Genomic DNA, 18,224 nt, shown 5'->3' on the forward strand with positions numbered 1-18,224 from the left:
ACCATCAACCATCAACTTACTCTTAAAACGATCTTGTGATTCGTTATCTAAAGAAGAAAAATACCTGGAGAACTCGTCATTTCGTCAAATGGCGTGCCAACCAATATGGCCGCCACGCAAGGGGTTCTGGGTAACGGAGTCACGTGGTTGCAAGGGGTCTATTAGATAATGAATATGTTTAGTTTGCATGTTTAAAATCACATCATATGTAAATTGCTGCAGTTCAATTAAACTAATACAGGTAAACAACATTATTCAGTATTGGAAGAATTTTTTTTCTTCCTTTTCTTAAATTATTTTGACCATAAACGATGAAAACAGACGTTTAGTTTCACTTTTCAGCTGTTTCAAGTGTTCTCTACAGACGACAAGGCTCATAGAGTCAGGAAAAGATATGCCTGCTGGTCACATTTAAGCACATTTTAGTACGTTGTCAGCAAATTAATTTTATTTTTCAAAGGTAATTTAAAAAAAATTTAGTTTCTATGTTCCTGTTTTGGTTTAATGCATCTACATCAGTAAAAGTCACCACAGATTTTTCTATAAATACTTTTTAAAACAAGTAAAATCCTGAGGAATAAGCAGTCGGGGAGTGTTTCCCAGGCAGATTTGAGCAGACAGACATGAAATACCTGCCTGGGGGGTTCGTCTGTCAGCACAGTTTCTGTTCAGAAACGTCAAACCACAGAGATGTCTTACTGCGAAGACATAACGCGACTTAGACGCACCACAACCATAAATACTGGAGGTGCGGATCAGCGCAGAGGGAGACGAGAAATTCCACACCTGAGCGGAGAAAACGCGCCCACGCCGTGTGCTCAGGGGACTCGTCCTGATTGGCTGAGAGCCGCTGGTGCTTCTGGGCTTTTATTGTTGGGTTCAAGGCTGAAAGCAGCACTGAGCTCTTACCTTGTGGATGAAGGCCTCTGTGTGGGGCTGCCGGTCAAAAACGTCCGTCTGCAGGCGCTCTGCGATCAAAAGCATCTGAATCACCGACAAAAACTTATACGGTTCACTAAAAACGCTTAAAAGGGGGCGGAGCTTTCCTGGGTCTGCGTTGTGATTGGTTGGGAGGATGTAATGACTGTAAAATTAAACCTACATCAGGGTTCTGCAACCTGTCGAACACAAAAAGCCATTTTTGACCCAAGTCAGCCTCATTTAATCTTGACCGGAGCTTTCCATAAATTCACTGCAGGTAAATGATGAGTACCGGATAAAGGGGCCTTCAATTTAGCCCCACCCCTGACGGCAAAATGTCTAATTTTTTAATGCCAAATGGCTGCAAGATGTCACTGTTTTAGCTCCATAGCTCTACCGGCCCGACTGATACGCCGTCTACACGACGTAAGTCTGTCCGACTGGCCAGGCTAGCTTCTCGCCATGGATCGGTGATCTCTGAGCTGGATAGGAACGTCTCATCCTGCTCCAATTCCAGTAAACTTTAACCACCTCAACATCATTCTCGCATTATTCTATCGTCACGTCTCGGTTCTGTACCTCTGCTGAGCGTGGCGCCGTTCTCCTGGTAGTCCTGGATCTCCTCGTCCTTCCTCACCAGCAGGTCTCCCAGGTGCTCCACCTGCCTCTGCAGCAGGCGGCTCATTGCCAGCAGGGGGCGCACCAGCTGACCGCACACCTGAGATGCGCAGACAGACAGGGTTAGACCGGCGTAGGTACCAGATCGACTTGGGGTCCTGCGCCTTCTGATGACGTCACTATACATGATTGGTTTAACGTTTGCACAATTACGCAAAACATTGTAATTGGTCTGGACAACTTACTAAAGTAATTATAGCGGGGTATAGGTTTTATTTGAGAGTGGGATTGCGGTTTGTAAACGGACAATTTTACGAACAAATTCTCCATGTTCCCTGCGCCTCCTGATGACGTCACCTTATGGCAACACCACTCAAACAAACTACATTGAGCCCGCCGTCTGCATTTGTAACAAATCAATTTTATTTAGTTAATTTAGCGGTTTCTTTTTTCTTAAAAGATTCAGGCTTAAAGATTAACATGGAAAAATGTGAAATCTTAGCAATTCAAAATAACCAACCCACTTTAATTGATAAAAATGAGGTAAAATATTTAGGTATAATGATTAACAAGGACCACACTGAAAATGACAGAAGAAATATTCAAGCAATTTTACAAAAAAAATCAACAAATATTTGACAGTCGGCTCAATTTTTGGAAGAATATCGTCACAATTTCATCTGGAATAATAAAAAAAAACACGTGATCAGAAAAAACAACAGTAATATCAGTAGAAAAGGGATGAATAAACGTTATTGATTTTAAAGTGATGAATGCCGTAATAAAATTAAAATGGCTGCAGACTTTTATTAAAAATTAAGAGTTTATGGTTTAGTTTCCCTTCACAACTTTTTTTTTTTTTTTTTAAATTAGAGAAAGGAAATTTCTCTTAAGATGTAACTTTGATCCTGCAAAATTACCGATTAAAGTGTCAGACTACCACAGAAGCATTCCAAAATGATGTTAAAAGTTTAAGTTACTGGAAAATAACAGTAAATTAACTAAATAAATTAGATTTGTAACAAATGGAGACCGCGGGCGTAATGTAGTTTGTTTGAGTGGAGTTGCCATTTAATGACGTCATTGGGAAGCGTCTGGGCCGATCTGGTACCTACACCGGCGGAGTATCTGGGCGTCCGGATGTCTGAAACGTACCAGAGCGACGGGAGCGGGGCTGCAGTGGAACTCCCAGTAGAAAGGCAGCCCTGCCAGGTCGCTCTTCAGCCTCAGCGCCAGGTTTCCATCCTCCTGTCGGCTCACAGAGATCTGAACCTGGTCGCCGGTTCGGCCGCCGTCCGACAGGCAGGGCTGAGCCACCTCACGCAGGTGGGAGAAGAACGCCTCGCCCGACGCGCGCAGACGCCGGTTCAGCTCCTGCAACGGCAGAGCTGGGCTCACCAGGCCGGTTCTGAGGAGGCTCGGCCGTCCGCTCAGGGGGGGTCAACGTACCTGCGCTCGTCTCTCGATGGCAGCTGCGTCCATCCTCTCCTCCCACACGCACTGCAGGTCGGTCAGCAGGACGCGGTACGCCGTCTCTCCGAACCAGCTCTTAGCCAGGAGCTGGCAGCCGGCGATGGTGACGGGAAGCCACGGATGCTGGAGGAGAACGTCCTCGGCAGGATCGGCTCCGGGGTTCATGGCGGCAGACGCCTTAGAGACGGGGACCACAGGTCATTACTGAGCACAAATACAGATGCCGGGTTTCCTGCTACACTACCAGCTTACGTGGCTTAGGAACACTAAGTACAGAGTGCAAAATACGGGGGGGTCCAGGGGGGCTCGACCCCCCCAATTAACCCATTAGACCCCCTCAAAGCCTCAAAAGCAAAATTTAAAGGGGGTCTTAAATTGTGTCAAAAAAATTAAAAATGAAATATTTTTTGTCACTAATGGTCACTAAAATTTTTTTAAGCTCAACATGTCCAGTAATTAAAATTCAAAACATTTATTCACAAATATCAGAATTAGAATCAGACATACTTTAATGATCCCAGGGGGAAATATGTTCTTTTTTATGCCAAGTGGAGCCAGCCAATCCTACTCGCGGATGCAAATTAGCCATGTGCGCGTGCCAAACAGAAGAAAGACGTAACGTTGACAACAATTAATACTAAAAATGTTTACATTTTAGTATTAGGAACTGATCTTATCTGTTGTGCCTGTGCACTTTATCTGTTTCACTGTTGGTGAATGAGAAAATCCTCTCGAGTCCTTGTATGTCTGGTGAATGTGAAGAATTGACATTAAAGCTAACTTTAACTTTGACATTGTAATGTTATAGGCCTACTGCATATTGAGAAAATTTACATCAGTATTGCGCAACAATCGGGAGATGGGGACCCCCCCAAATATTGACAGGTATTTCGCACACTGACTAAGTATAAGATAAGATAAGGCTTTATTGGTCTCACATTGGAGAAATGTACTTGTCACACATCGGCCTAATAAACAAGAGAAGGTGCCAAAAGGAGTAAAAGGTGCATAAGGTATCAGGTATAATGTATATGCAGTGTGTTCCACATACAGTATGTACAGTGTATCAAAAAATAAGAAATAAAGTAAAAAATAAATACTACAGGGGAAATAAGGCAGATATTTATAGGGTGACTTATGTACACTCAGGTGACTTATATACAAATGGAATGACATTTTACATTAAGTGGTACCAGGTAAGTACAGCGGTGAGATAGAGCAGGCGTATGTATAATTGTGAGCTGTTGTGGATTTTATTGTTTGTTGGGGGAAAATGTTCCACTTGAAGCCGGTTCTAGTATTTCTTTTAATTAATCAGACCTGCATTTCTTCCTGGAGATCCCTCACCTCTGAGGATTTAGCTGGACAGAGATCAGGCCACACCACCGCCTCCCAGCAGGGGGCGGCAGAGCGCAGCAGCAGCAGCAGCAGCTCCTGTTTTTGGGGAAATAAGTGGAGGATTTCTCGTCAATAACACGAAATCGTGTCGCAAAGTGTGGCTCATTTAGAGCTGGAACAATAAACATGCTGAATCTGTGACTTTATGTCTCCATTATACCCACAGAAACCTGAAGGAGGAGTGGATACGTCCTGGAAAGAGAAACAGCCACCATACTCCCTTTAAAAATCCCCAACATTTAGAATTTTATCGTTTTATCTCCTCAGCCAAACACATGCAGCTTTAATCTAAATTAATTGTAATTAATAAGTACTTATATTTAAATCGGCATAACTTTCCTTCGCTTAAAAAACGCATATATAGAGAAAAAAGACCGTTTTTATTCTTAAATCATTCCAAATAAACCTACCTTTGATCGGGAGCGGTTTTGCCGTTAGTTTTTAAAAGTATTTTAAAACACTTATTCTGTTAAAAACACATTGCTATAGATTAATGAACACTGTTAATTAAAAATTAAAATATTCGTTTTTTTTTAAAAAAATGACTAAAGTTTCTAAAAGAATCGCAGCGCCAGCTCCTCCGCCGGATGTTGTTGAGAAAATTCCCACGCCGACATGAAACACTGAATCACGACAATGGTTCCGCGCTTTAAATTTGATTTAGTTGTTTGTTTTTATTACGTAACTTTTGTTGTTTTACTTTATCCGTACGGCAAAAAATAATAATAAACCGATTTTTTTTCTACCGATGAAACTTTTATGATCAGAGAAAAGAGGCACAATTGAAACCACAGAGAAGCCCTTGAGCAAGTTGACATGTGGGATAGATTAGTGACAGCGTTGGCGTGGTTCCAGTTCCAGTGAAACAGAAACTGAGCCGCTGTTGCTCTGCTGGCTTTATTGTGCATCAGTTCAGTTCTGATCTACTTCTGTTCTTTTAAGGCGGACATGGACGGAGAAACCTGTGCAGAGAAAAAGACCTCAGACTGCTTACCATCAGAAAACAGGTAGTTTATCCTGTAATTATCTCACTGTAATCTTAGATTATTAAGTAAAATCTGTTTAGAGAAAGTTAGTTTGTTCATTTTAGATGTTGTGATTGCCAAAATGTGTAAATAAATATGCTGTCTTTTAATATTTGGGGAGTTTTGGTTTGAATCATTTAGAATATTAATATGTTTACTGCTATAATTTCTGTGTTTTGTGTATTTTGAAGTGTTGTTAAGGGGGTTAAGAGAGGATAAACTGAGGCTTTATGTGTAAATGTCAGCCACTGATTAGTTCTGTTGAGAGTTAACACCCAAAGGCGACACACCATCCCTAATGTGTCCTGGTCCTACATCTCCTCTTAATTTCCCTCTTAATCGAGCAAAGTCTCAGTTTTATCAGGAACATTTGGTTGTGGAGAGAAACTTTTAAGAGCTTGTCGCCTCAACACGTCAGAGGCCTGTGAATGTTTGATTAATCCGAGAGATAAATAACTATACGACAGTGTAATTAAGCAGTAGCTCAGTGTGATAAGTCTGAGAAGGGAGCTGCTCTCTGCAGCGACGGACCGACAGGAAGCAGAGAGGACGAGAAGCTGTCGCTGATCACCTGGAACGTAGACGGGCTGGATGGAGACGAGCAGCCGGAGAGAGCCCGGAGCCTCTGCCAGTATCTTCTGACGTGAGATGAAACTCCTCTCAGGTCTTCTCCCGTTCATTGTAGACACATTTTTATTCACATTTCTCTCCTCAGATATTCGGCTGACGTGGTGCTTCTTCAGGAAATAGTCCCGCCCTACATGCGCTTCATGCACAAACGTCTCGCCGACACCTACGCCTTCATTGAAGGTCCTCCGGCCCGTAAAGGCTTTCTGAGTCTGATTTTTACAGACTAGTGGCGCAGTGTGTTTCAAAGTGGCGTCTCTTCATGCCGGCAGGTGGAAAGGTGGGTTATTTCACCTTGATGCTGCTGAAGAAGACACGGATTACGCTGCTGGACAGCGAGAATCTCTTCTTTCCAAAGTCCCACATGATGAGAAACCTGCTGGTTGCTCAGGTTCCTGCACCTTTGAAGATCTTTGAGAAAGCCGAATCCTGAGATCCATTTTATTCTTTTAAAAAAAGAAAAAAAAGCTTTGCTGTCTTGTTCGTGTCTTATTAGGTGCTGTTCAGAGGCCAGAAGCTGTGCCTGATGACGTCTCACTTTGAGAGCTGTAAGGAGAACAGTGTAGAGAGGATGAGGCAGCTGAGGGCCGTGATGAGGAAGATGAGCCAGGCCCCGGAGGACGTGACGGTTCTGTTCGGAGGGGACACCAACCTGAGAGACTACGAGGTTTGAATCTCCTCCTGGAGGCCCCCCCGTGGCTCTTTTTAAAGATGTTTTCCACCATTCGTTCCTGGTGCTCCCTTCCAGGTGGCCAAGGTGGGGCTTCCCAGCGACGTCTGCGACCTGTGGGAGCGACTGGGAGAGCCGCAGAAGTGCCGCTACACGTGGGACACCGAGGCCAACACCAACAAGGAGATCAAGTTCAAGTGCCACCTCCGCTTCGACCGGGTGTACCTCCGACGGGCCGCCCAGGACGGAGTCCCCCGGCTGGACCCCCACAGCATGTCTCTGATCGGGCTGGAGAAGCTGCGGTGCGGCATGTTCACCAGCGATCACTGGGGGATCTACTGCACCTTCTCAGCGGAGCAGAACGAAAACGCCAAGTCTCCAATTAAGGGAGATTAATCGTAAAGAAGCTCGATCTTTTCTGTGATATTCTTTTAGAAGGTGGGAGAACTTCAAGAATCTCTGTCTGCATTCAGAAAAAAAAAAGCTTTCATGACTCTTCTTACTCGAATACTGGCAGCTATTCAGTCTCAGAAAGAAAAAAAAATCTGATTTTTATACCCGCAGGTTCTTTTTAAATCTCAATGTTGGGTTTTAAAACCTGTCAGAGTTGCTGTCAGTGAAGGAAAAGATGGAAATGGCTTCCTGGATTGGTGAACAAAGTTTGAATTAGCTTTTGGTGCTCTAAGTGATGTATCCTGTAATCTTTAGCTTGGTATCTATGTCTGGGGATGTTTTATTGGTGTTAGGGATTATGAGATAACAGAGGCTTTGGCTGCGAAAGACAGTCACCAGGGAAATTAACCCATGAACATCTGGCATGCATAAAACAAACACAGTTATCTTTCCTGAAGCCAAGGTCTCAGTCTAATGGTGACGTGGATCCCAGAAGACAGCATGGAGTAATCGACCAATCCTGACCAGGCTTTGCTCATCCAGCTGACGTGGTTGAGAGTTGGACATCTACCCGTCTCGCATTGTTGTGTATGAGAGTCCAGTACTGAAGCTGTAAACATCCCTCTGCCTTTTAGATTAAATATCTTAAAAAATAGTTTCTGTTTTAAGAGCCTTTTTATTAGTACAGAGGTCTACAATAGAAATGCCACATGTTTCCAGGTCAGTTCTTAACTCTGGGAAATGGCTCAGATGTTATTTGGTGTTGGGAATATCAAGATGCCGCTGCAGATGTCAAGACCTTTTTGACCGACAAGGCAGCCATGTTTGATTTTGAGGTAAATGCTGGTGAGATGGTACGTTATATTTGCCTCTGAATCATACCTGGGAATGTTAACGCTCCCAAAAAAAAGGGTGGTACTGGCTGACTGTTGCTCGGTTACCAGGATAACAAATATCAGTAACACAAGCTGCCAACCACGCGTTCATCTGCATTGTAGGGATGCAGTAACAAGGCTTCCAGGAAGAGATGGTGATGCAACACTAGGATATTCATCTATTGTTTGTTGGGCTTTGAGTTTGGAAGTCGGGTGAAATCTCTGAAGGTGTGCCAGTTTATTTTTCTAACTCAACAACTTATAGTCTGTTAGTGCAGTTGGTTTGGGCCATGACAAAAACACTAAAATGGGAATACACATTAGGAACGCTGCAGTGCATTTTTTCAGATGATTTTAATAGAAACTGGATAAAATGTGTTAAAAGTCCACTAAATACAAACCGATCACTGGACTCATCACTCAGGCTCAGTGTTGCTGTACCTGAATTAAATGTATTAGAACCTTGAAGTGTTGGCTAACAATTACATCTAGTTTTGCAGTGCCAGTGCAGGTTGTTTGGTTTAAAAAAAAAGGATGTGATTTTTAATTTGTCCTCACAGAAAAGAGTCATGCAACAGAAACGCACCCTGTGCAGACATCATGTCGGTGGAAGGCTTGTTCTGTCGTCTCGCCCGATCAGTGAATCCAGATTTGGTAACTCAAGTTGGGTGGAAGGTAAAACAGGGGTAGAAATGGATACACAAACCATAGGAGTAGGTCGTAACATTCCAGCGTGAAATCAATGTGTTGAAATGTTTTTTTTTATTATCTTTATTTGAAACTGCAGGAATATACCGAGATACAGAATTTGAGGTTTTCAATTTGCTGTGAGAATCTACATAAACAATTGGAATATATTCCTGTCTGTGTCACGTTTAGTTGTTATTTAGATAAATTATTCAGATTTCCTGAGAGGTACCAGCAGTAGAACAAAGCGGACAGGAAAAAAACAAGCGCTTTGAAAATGTGCGCTGTTCCTTTAAGAACTCCAAAGCTGGCGCCTCGTATCCTAGGAGACGTTTTGTTTACTTCCGGGTTGTCGCCGAGCAGCACGCCCGAAACACCAAGCAAAGCGGATTAAAGCCCCGCAGAGATGGCAGAAGAGGCTGAAGACGAAATCCCTGGTAAAATAGATACAATTAGTATTTTATTACCGAGTCTTGGCCGTTTATATTTTTTATTATTAACTTAGAATGCCTGTAAACTGATAACATCCGGGTAATTAGCTGTGTTAGACCCTCGTATTAGCTTCGATATTAGCTCGCAGGCTAACGAAAGATGAAGATTTAAGTTCCACCAGTAACTTTATTCCTGTTTTTATTCTTCGTGCAGTTATTTAATGCGCAGCTCAGAGTTTTTTCATCTCTAAGACCACTTTTTATTTAATTTAAAAGTAGTTTAAAAGTCCCAAAATACCTTAACCTGGGTTTGGCTTTGTTGGACCAACATTAGCGGCTCATTTAGTTTAAACTCGACCAGTTGAGAACAAACTAAGGCTGGAAAAAAGAAAATCCCCAATATTAACACGCTGAGCTTCCATCCATCCTAAAAACTAATGTTACTGATGGGGAAAGTCTATTTATATCATATTTTAAAGGTACATTAAAGGATTTTCCTTTTTTAGCTTTTTTTTTTTTAATTGCTAATGATCTGATTTGACCTCCTGGTTTTTCTGTGTTTCACTCCCCCGCAGAATCAGGAGCAGTTTTCACGTTTGGAAAGAGCAAGTTTGCAGACAACATCCCCAGTAAGTTCTGGCTTAAAAACGACATGCCTCACAGGATCGCCTGTGGAGACGAACACACCGCCTTGATCACAGGTACAGACCCACTTTTCCATGCTGTTGTTGTTTTTTTTTTTTTAACCAGCTGCTGGAGAAGTGGCGTTTCACCTGCGCTGCTCTGTTTGTCTCCTCAGAAAACAGGAAGCTCTTCATGTTTGGCAGCAACAACTGGGGCCAGCTGGGTCTGGGCTCCAAGCAGACCGTGCATAAACCCACCTGTGTCAAAGGTAGCCCCCACCTCTCCGTCGCTGAGGAGGAGGGAGATGCGATAAGGCGCAGACACGCAGGGAAGAAAAGCTGCAGCCCGGTTAAAGCTGGAATCCCGAAATGTTTCAGACCGAGCTGAATACATTTCATATCGCTGCTTCAGCGTGTTTCCCCCCAGCAGAGCCACGGCAGCTTGTAAATAAAGCAGCACAGCTGGCCGGGGGATTGATGGGTGCACTGTAAACAACAACAACTAAAAAAAAACATCCTTTTTTGGCCTGAAACACTATTTTCAGTTGTTGAAAACCTGAAGAAGTAAGTGTGACATGTAGGGACAATAATTAAAGTCAGCTCAGAAAACCAAGGTAGTTGTAATCCTTAACATTATTGAGTGAGTTGTCAGCACCTATCAGGGCTGGACGATAATTTAGTAACAATATATATCGATGGATGGAGAAAAAAAGGCTTAATAAAAAGTTCAATAGAATAAAAGTTTTCCTTCCTTTTACATTCTAGTCATGTAGGTTAATACTACAGTCGTTACATCCTCCCAACCAATCACAATGCAGACCCAGGAATGCTCCTCCCCCTTAGCTCCGCCCCCTTCAAAGAGTTTTCCCTTTTTAATAACTTGCAGTTCTGGTAATAAGTCATAATTCAGTGTTTGTATGTTCTTAATCTAAAAACAGCATAAAACGGCCAGAGCTGCACTTAAAATATATGTATTGAATTTGTTGATAATTATCAATATATATTTTATCAATATGCTTTTTTTCTCTATATCGTCCAGCCCTGTCTCTTATACCTCTAAGTTGTAGGTTATGTCAACCGGTGAAAGTTCTGCTGGCTTTCCTGCTTTTGTTTAAGAAATGTGGGGAAACCGACTTTTCTAGTTGGCTTTTGAGTTGAAGTGTTTTTTTTAAGGTTCAGTTTCTAACAGTAAAAATTGCTGCCAAACAAAATGTTTGTTGCACTTTCTGTACAATGACTACAGCCTCTCATTCATTATTGAGTTTAAAGTTATACGACTCATACTTAAGTTACCAGAGGTCAGAGTTTGTAGCTGGTAGATGGTGGCCTAGTGGTTGGAGAGCAAGGCATTTGCTGCAAAGGTTGCTGGCTCAAAACTCAGACTGTTACTGTCCCAGAGAAATAAACAATGGGGTATAATGATACCTGTAGGACAACTAATAAAAAGCAGGGCCAAATAAACAGCAGATTCATGGTTTGTACGTTTGTCACTGTTACTTTCATATAAATAGAAAAAATTCAGGATTCCACACTGCAAAAACGGATCCAAAAATAAGTAAAATGTTCTTAAACTTAATGTATTTATCCTTGATTTGAGCAGGTAAATAATATTATCTGCCAATGGAATGAGTATTTTTACCCTTAAAATAAGATAATTAGATATACTGCACTTGAAATAAGACGATGGAGATGAATTGTTCGTATTTTAATTGCAAAAATCTTATTCCATTGGCAGATCATCTTATTTAGCTGCTCAAATCAAGGACAAATACACTGATTTTAAGAACATTTTACTTATTTCTAGTTCCGTTTTTGCAGTGCAGGTTCCAAAAACATAAAACTGGAAAGTTTGGCAAACTGAAAAGTAAAACTTTAATAGTTAAGCCGAAGTCCTAAACTTCACATATTCCTGAAATGTGTTGCCTTTATATTCTGAGTCGCCTCCTCCTGTTGTTTTCCAGCCCTGAAGTCAGAAAAGGTCCAGCAGGTGGCCTGCGGACGGAACCACACCCTGATCAGCACCGGTCAGTTCCTCATCCCAGACCAGACTTCTGTCCTCCGTCTGCCGGTCGGCTCCTTCACTTGGGTTGTTTGTCTGCAGAGCGGGGACACGTGTACGCCTGCGGAGGCAACGGCGAGGGACAGCTGGGACTCGGCGACTGCGAGGAGCGGACCACCTTCCAGAGGATCAAGTTCTTCGACTCGCAGGGCCCGGTCCGGATGCTCGCTGCGGGTTCAAACACCTCAGCTGCCCTCACAGGTAAAAGCTGGACCCACAGGGGGCGCTGTTCTCGCGTTCTCATCCTACGATGCTCCGGATTTGTTGTTGGTGCCTCAGCGGAGCAAATCTTCAATATTTGAAATAAGTTACTTCAACTTTTATTTAGTCTTTAAAGTTCTTACCAAATTTTAGATCAAAAGCATTTCATTTATATGTTTTAATTGGAATAAAATTAAAATTAACTCAAAATTGTATTTTTACGCAATTTGAAATTAAACCTAATCTATTACAGTTTTATTATTATTATTATTAATAATAATAATAATAATAATAATAACAATAATAATAATGTTTGCTTCCTTGGTTTTAATCAGAAAAATAAACTAATTTTTAAATATTAGCACTTATAGATTATATTTTTTTAACCAAAAGTAACTTTAAACAATATTTTTTTTGTTACTTTTAATTTAATCAAATGCACCTTGTTATAAAAATTCCAGTATTTAAAGATTAATTTGAAAACTTGAGTTATATTTATGTTATAGTTTTAAAAGTATTACGTTTGCTTTTTATTTTGCCAGATAATTTCTTTACTATCTTGTTAATATCCTAAGTTTTTTCTTCAATATACTTTATTCACTAAATTCATCTTTTTAGTGTTTAATTTTTCCTTTTTTTTTTTACAAACTTTATAGTAAACACTCTATTTTATGAATGATTTAACCCAAAATAAATCTAGTTCTAAACAAAAAGTTTGTATTATTAGTTTAATTTTCTAATTGTATTCGTAAATAAAAGCCTGACAGTGTTTCCTGTTGGAAACGGCGGCTGTAAGTAAATGCACCGGACTCACGGTGCGACATGAGCCTGATAAACCGAAGGGTTAATCATGGAAATTAAACATAAGATCAAACAAACAGAATCAGAAACAGTTTGAAAGCGTCGGATGTTTGCAGCCAGCGGGAAGCTCTTCATGTGGGGCGAGAACACCGAGGGCCAGATCGGTTTGGGGAAGCTGAGCCAGGCGTCGTTGCCGCAGGAGGTCAGCGTGGGCTGCCCCGTCAGCTGGGTGTCCTGTGGATACTACCACTCAGCTCTGGTGACGGGTGAGAAAATGCCATTTAACAGGTTACTGGTGGAAATAAACCACCTGGGCCTAAAAGGACCAGGAAGTGAAGTTTTTACAAGATCTTGTTTTGATTTTGTTAAAGTTCTTGATAAGTATCAGAGACGCACTGATACTAAAAATGTGAGCCGATGTCGATGTTTCATACCAATTCTGCTCACGTCCAATAACCGATATTTACCGATATTATTTCTGGGTTTCCCCCGGCAAGTTAGGCCCGGCAGGCTTAGTGTTATTTGTTTATTTTTATAATGCGTCGCTGTTTGAGAGCGACAAAAAACAGTCAGAAAAGCTCCCGTCGGAGCTAACACGCTAACTGCTACACGCTAACAGCTAACACGCTAGCTGCTATTAGCTCGATGCACGTTTCGCGGTGGTAGTGACGCTCCTCCGTGCTTCACCCACAGTGACACCTAACGCCATTTTCCGGGGAAAACCCTGTATTTATATCATATTTATTTCCTTACCGCTTCAACGTAAACATCGGTCGTTGATATCGGCCCAGGTTGATTTATTGGACTGGCACCGATGCGTTAGAAAACCGCTAACATTGGCCGATACTGATTTTCAGTATTATATGTGAATAATATTAATCTCTTTCAACACTGGATCAGATTCTGTTATTGATATTGGCCCCAGCTCTTATTGGACTGGTGCCGGTGTCAAGGCCGATATATATCAATACCCATTCTGCTCATGTCCAATAACCGGTATTTACAGATATTATTTCTGGGTTTCCCCCGGCAAGTTAGGCCCGGCAGGCTTAGTCTTATTTGTTTATTTTTTTAATGCGTCGCTGTTTGAGAGTGACACAAAACAGTCAGAAAAGCTCCCGTTGGAGCTAACACGCTAGCTGCTACACGCTAACAGCTAACACGCTAGCTGCTATTAGCTCGATGCACGTTTCGCAGTGATAGTGACGCTCCTCCGCGCTTCACCCACAGTGACACCTAACGCCATTTTCTGGGGAAAACCCTGTATTTACCCCTTCGACGTAAACATCGGTTGTTGATATCGGCCCAGGTCGACTTATTGGATCGGTACCGATGCGTTAGAAAACCGCTAACATTGGCCGATACTGATTTTCAGTATTATATGTGAATAATGTTAATCTCTTTCAACACTGGATCAATTCTGTTATTAATATTAGCCCAGATCTACTTATTGGACCGGTGCCGGTGTCAAGGCCGATATATCGTGCATCCCTGATAAATATCTTAACGTATTCGTGTTTTATTCTTCGCCTGGTTCCCTTTGAGCCTCCTGCTGGAGCTGAGGGCAGAACGTAAAGGCGGCGTCGGCGGATCTTTGTCCCACGTTTCACCTGTGGTGTGTTTGTGGCAGCGGACGGAGCGCTGTACACGTTCGGGGAGCGGGACAGCGGGAAGCTGGGTCTGGGCACGGAGCAGCTGTCCCGACACCGGGTCCCCCAGCGGGTGAATAGCATCGAGGACCCGGTGAAGCAGGTGGCGTGCGGCGGGGGCCACACGGTGGCCCTGACAGGTGAGCGCCGGCGTCAGAAATGGCGGCGTGGCGGGCGGACGGTGGAAGCGGGCGGTTCTCAGCTGGTTCGGTTCTGCCTTCCAGAGGACGACGTCTACTCGTTCGGCCTCGGCCAGTTCGGACAGCTCGGCCACGGGACCTTCATCTTCGAGTCGCGGCTGCCCCGTCCGGTGGAGCACTTCAGGAGGGGCCGGGTGTGCCGGGTGTCCTGTGGGGAGAACCACACGGCGGTCATCACAGGTGAGCGCCGCCGGGCTTTTCCCTCCCCCGTCTGCTCTGAGGACTCAAACCCGACTCTCTCTCCCAGACGGCGGGCTGCTGTACACGTTTGGAGACGGCCGGCACGGAAAGCTGGGCCTGGGGGAGGAGAACTTCACCAACCAGTTCAAGCCCACGCTGTGCCCCCGCTTCCTCAGGCACGTCGTCCAGGAGGTGAGTCTCTGCTCCCCGTGCGGCTCTCGTTCCCCCGGCGGCCCGCCCTGGTGACCCGTCTGGTGCCTGCGTGTCCAGGCGGCGTGCGGAGGCTGCCACACGGCGGTGCTGGCCCGGCCCAGAGAGCCCGGCTCCTCCGACGTGACCCTGGAGGAGGACGACGTGACGGAGGACGTCCTGGAGAGGCCCTACGTGGAGCTGCTGGGGGACACGGCCGACTCCTCGGCTCTGAGGCGCAGCCTCTCCGCCCGGGTCCGCCGCAGGGAGCGGGTGAGTTCTGGGTGTGGTGGCGCCTCTCAGCGGACCCAGAATCAACGGCCCGCTGACAGAACCTGGTCTCTGGCTCGCAGGAACGATCGCCGGAGCAGTTTGGAACCACGGCTCCTGGTTTCCTGCAGCCGCCGCTCCCCATGCCGCCCAGACTGCCTCCTCCTGAGCTGAGCCACAGGAAGGACCGTCAGGGTAGCTTCCTCCTCCTGGGAGAACGCAGCCATTAATCAGCCTGTTTTTAGTTAAAACACGTCTTCTGATTAAATTAGATTTAATCTTCTTTAATATCATGACCCAGAGACCCAGAGTAGCTTAGAGCCGACACGTTTTATTTTATTTAATATTAATGTCGTCCTTAGTTTTAATCAGAAAAATAAACTCTAATTCCTAAATATTAGCACTTATAGAGTCGATTTTTTTTTAACCAAAAGTGACTTTTAATATAATAATATTAAATTGTAATATGTATTGTTTGTTACTTTTAATTAAATCAAATGCACCATGTTATAAAAAGTCCAGTATTTAAATATTAATTTAAAAACTTTAGTTATTTTTATATGTTATTTAGTTTCCCGCCAAATTTCTTTACAATCTTATTAATATCTTTCCGTGTTTTTGCTTAAATCCTTAATATCTGCGAGTCAATGAATTTTGAGATTAAACCTAAACTTTTACAATTTATTATTATTATTATTATTATTATTATTAACAACAACAACGACGACGACGACGATGATGATGATGATGATGATAATAATTAATTATTATTATTACTATTATTAATGATGATAATAATTAATATCATCATTAATCATCAAACACCTTGGTTTTAATCAGAAAAATAAACTAATTTCTAAATATTATCACTTATAGGTTATATGTTTTTAACCAAAAGTAACTATAAACAGTATTTTGTTTTTGTTACTTTTAATTTAATTAAATGTAAAGGAAAGGAAGGAAAGAGGAAGAGGAGAGAGAGAGAGAGAGAGAAGGAGAAGGAGGACACACACACAGAGAAGAGAGAGATTAGAGAGAGAGAGAGAGAGAGAGAGAGAGATAGAGGAGAGACACACACAGAGAGAGAGAGCGAGAGGCGAGAGAGGAGAGAGAGATGAGAGAAGCAAGAGAGAGAGAGAGAGAGAGAGAGACGAGGGGAGAGGGAGAGATGAGATAGAGAGAGGAAAGAGAGAGAGAAAGAAGAGAAGAGAGGAAAGAAGAGATAACATAATCAAGAAAAAACAGATAGAGAGAAAAACCATAGTAGAGAATAGAGAAGAAATAGCAGATAGAGATAAAAACACTCAAGTAAAATTATATATATATATATAGACAGATGTATATACATAGTAGTTATTATATTATTAATATTATGTATATTATACACACACCTAATACATTTATAAAGATATTTTGTAAATATATAATCTATATATCTGTATTGTGTGGTTATATATATTATGATAACTTAATATATATTATGTGTGTAGTGTATAATATAATATATATATATATATATATATATATATATTATATATATCATATCCTATATATATATCGCTATATATATTATATATATATTTACCCATGATTCCATGAGGTGAGTTGTGCGGTGTCTCTCAGAGCAGGCGGGGCCCGGGGCCCACGGCGCTGTAGACAACCCGACGGACACCGACAGCGTTAGGGGTCTGGGAGAAACCACGGACTTCCTCAACATGGTGAGGAACCTCTGAGCTGCTCCTGGTGGGGGGGAACCAGGCTCCTCCTGCTCATTTCACCGTTTATCTTCTTCTTAAACAGACGCATGTGATGAAGATGGACCCCTGTGATCAGTCGCTCACTCTGTCGCCTCTGCAGAAGGTGAGTCGGCCTCAGACTCCTCTGGTCCTCAGCTTCTGCTCACCTTTAGAGTTTGTCTTTCTGAGCTTGATTCTGGTTTCTTGTTTAAGTTTTCCGTTTAAAGGGACCAGAAAAAAAACCTGCAGCCGCCTGATTGGTTAAAGAGACGCTAACCCTTCCCCGTTGTTTCCGTTTAGCTTTTTGTTTCCTGCATGTTGCTTTTCTCGTCTAACGCACGCTTCTTTTCCGTCCTCTTCTTGCTGTCGGTGCTGGGATAGAGGAAGGGTAAGCATGCTAAGCCAATCAGAGAGCAGAGTCAGGAAAAGGAGGGCAAACGGGCGCGGCGGGGGAGTTTCTCCGCTACGTCTCCGTCTGGTCGGAGCTCCTCGTCCGTCCAGAAGCAGAAGAAGACGGATCAGAACAGAGAGAGTCTCCTTCTGACTGTGGAGGAGAGGAGGAGAGCGGATAACAGAGAAGCTCAGAGTGTTAGAAACCAGCTGACTGGGAGGAGCCAGAAACCAGCAGACTGGAAACGACATTCAGAAAACAGGCAGAAAGGGTCTGAATCAGTTACAGCTGGGAAAGAGTCCAGATGTCAGAGAGGTAAAGGGAAACAGACCTTTGGCTCTCTGACTGAGAGCTGTCAGCCAATCACTGCGCAGAGAACGGCCTCCAGAGCTGAGCGGGATTCAGATTCATCCAAGAAATCCAAAAACGAGAGAAACAGGAAAGAAGCCGAGAAGAGGAAAGGAACCGAGAGCAGGGAGGAAACAGAAAGTAGGAAAGGAACCGAGAGCAGGAAAGGAACTGAGAACAGGAAGGAAACAGAGAGTAGGAAAGGAACCGAGAGCAGGAAAGGAGCCGAAAACAGGAAAGGAACCGAGAGTAGGAAAGGAGCCGAGAGCAAGAAAGGAACTGAAAACAGGAAAGGAACCGAGAGCAGGAAGGAAACAGAGAGCAGGAAAGGAACTGAAAACAGGAAGGAAACCGAGAATAGAAAAGGAGCCGAGAGTAAGAAAGGAACCGAGAGTAAGAAAGGAACCGAGAGTAAGAAAGGAACCGAGAGTAGGAAAGGAGCCGAAAACAGGAAGGAAA

At 43.2% G+C, this 18,224-nt stretch overlaps 3 protein-coding genes across 5 annotated transcripts in view; 2 read left to right on the plus strand and 1 right to left on the minus strand.

Annotated features, from left to right (window-relative positions):
* The window catches only part of nhej1 (nonhomologous end-joining factor 1), a 33,535-nt gene extending 29,105 nt beyond the window's left edge, over positions 1-4,430 (minus strand). The window contains exons 1-5 of one of the 3 annotated variants that reach the window (XM_036128552.1): positions 4,360-4,430; positions 2,989-3,189; positions 2,695-2,913; positions 1,501-1,639; positions 910-968 (exon numbers count right to left, since the gene is read on the minus strand). In XM_036128552.1, coding sequence (XP_035984445.1) covers positions 910-968; positions 1,501-1,639; positions 2,695-2,913; positions 2,989-3,177 — 606 coding nt within the window. In that variant the 5' untranslated portion in view covers positions 3,178-3,189; positions 4,360-4,430. Of the gene's footprint in view, positions 1-909; positions 969-1,500; positions 1,640-2,694; positions 2,914-2,988; positions 3,190-4,332 lie in introns of all 3 variants that reach the window. The other 2 variants (XM_036128551.1, XM_036128549.1) reach the window with 2 other exon arrangements.
* Positions 4,431-4,893: 463 nt separating this feature from the next.
* LOC105916434 (tyrosyl-DNA phosphodiesterase 2) lies at positions 4,894-7,268 on the plus strand. Its single transcript, XM_021309700.2, has 6 exons — positions 4,894-5,417; positions 5,959-6,078; positions 6,151-6,245; positions 6,335-6,453; positions 6,559-6,729; positions 6,811-7,268. The coding sequence occupies exons 1-6, from the start codon at positions 5,359-5,361 to the stop codon at positions 7,126-7,128; spliced, it is 882 nt and encodes a 293-aa protein (XP_021165375.2). The 5' UTR covers positions 4,894-5,358; the 3' UTR covers positions 7,129-7,268.
* A 1,769-nt stretch (positions 7,269-9,037) lies between these two features.
* Positions 9,038-18,224, plus strand: part of rpgrb (retinitis pigmentosa GTPase regulator b) — an 11,090-nt gene continuing 1,903 nt past the window's right edge. Inside the window, exons 1-14 of the mRNA XM_036128501.1 lie at positions 9,038-9,124; positions 9,694-9,819; positions 9,918-10,010; positions 11,703-11,765; positions 11,843-12,001; positions 12,919-13,068; positions 14,433-14,591; positions 14,676-14,831; positions 14,899-15,023; positions 15,102-15,293; positions 15,374-15,485; positions 16,914-17,008; positions 17,091-17,150; positions 17,408-18,224. The exon at positions 17,408-18,224 is cut by the window's right edge and continues 1,903 nt beyond it. Coding sequence (XP_035984394.1) covers positions 9,094-9,124; positions 9,694-9,819; positions 9,918-10,010; positions 11,703-11,765; positions 11,843-12,001; positions 12,919-13,068; positions 14,433-14,591; positions 14,676-14,831; positions 14,899-15,023; positions 15,102-15,293; positions 15,374-15,485; positions 16,914-17,008; positions 17,091-17,150; positions 17,408-18,224 — 2,338 coding nt within the window. The 5' untranslated portion in view covers positions 9,038-9,093. The remainder of the gene's footprint in view (positions 9,125-9,693; positions 9,820-9,917; positions 10,011-11,702; positions 11,766-11,842; positions 12,002-12,918; positions 13,069-14,432; positions 14,592-14,675; positions 14,832-14,898; positions 15,024-15,101; positions 15,294-15,373; positions 15,486-16,913; positions 17,009-17,090; positions 17,151-17,407) is intronic.

This window comes from Fundulus heteroclitus, chromosome 24 (assembly GCF_011125445.2).
Source record: "Fundulus heteroclitus isolate FHET01 chromosome 24, MU-UCD_Fhet_4.1, whole genome shotgun sequence".
In the NCBI taxonomy this organism is placed as follows: domain Eukaryota; kingdom Metazoa; phylum Chordata; class Actinopteri; order Cyprinodontiformes; family Fundulidae; genus Fundulus; species Fundulus heteroclitus.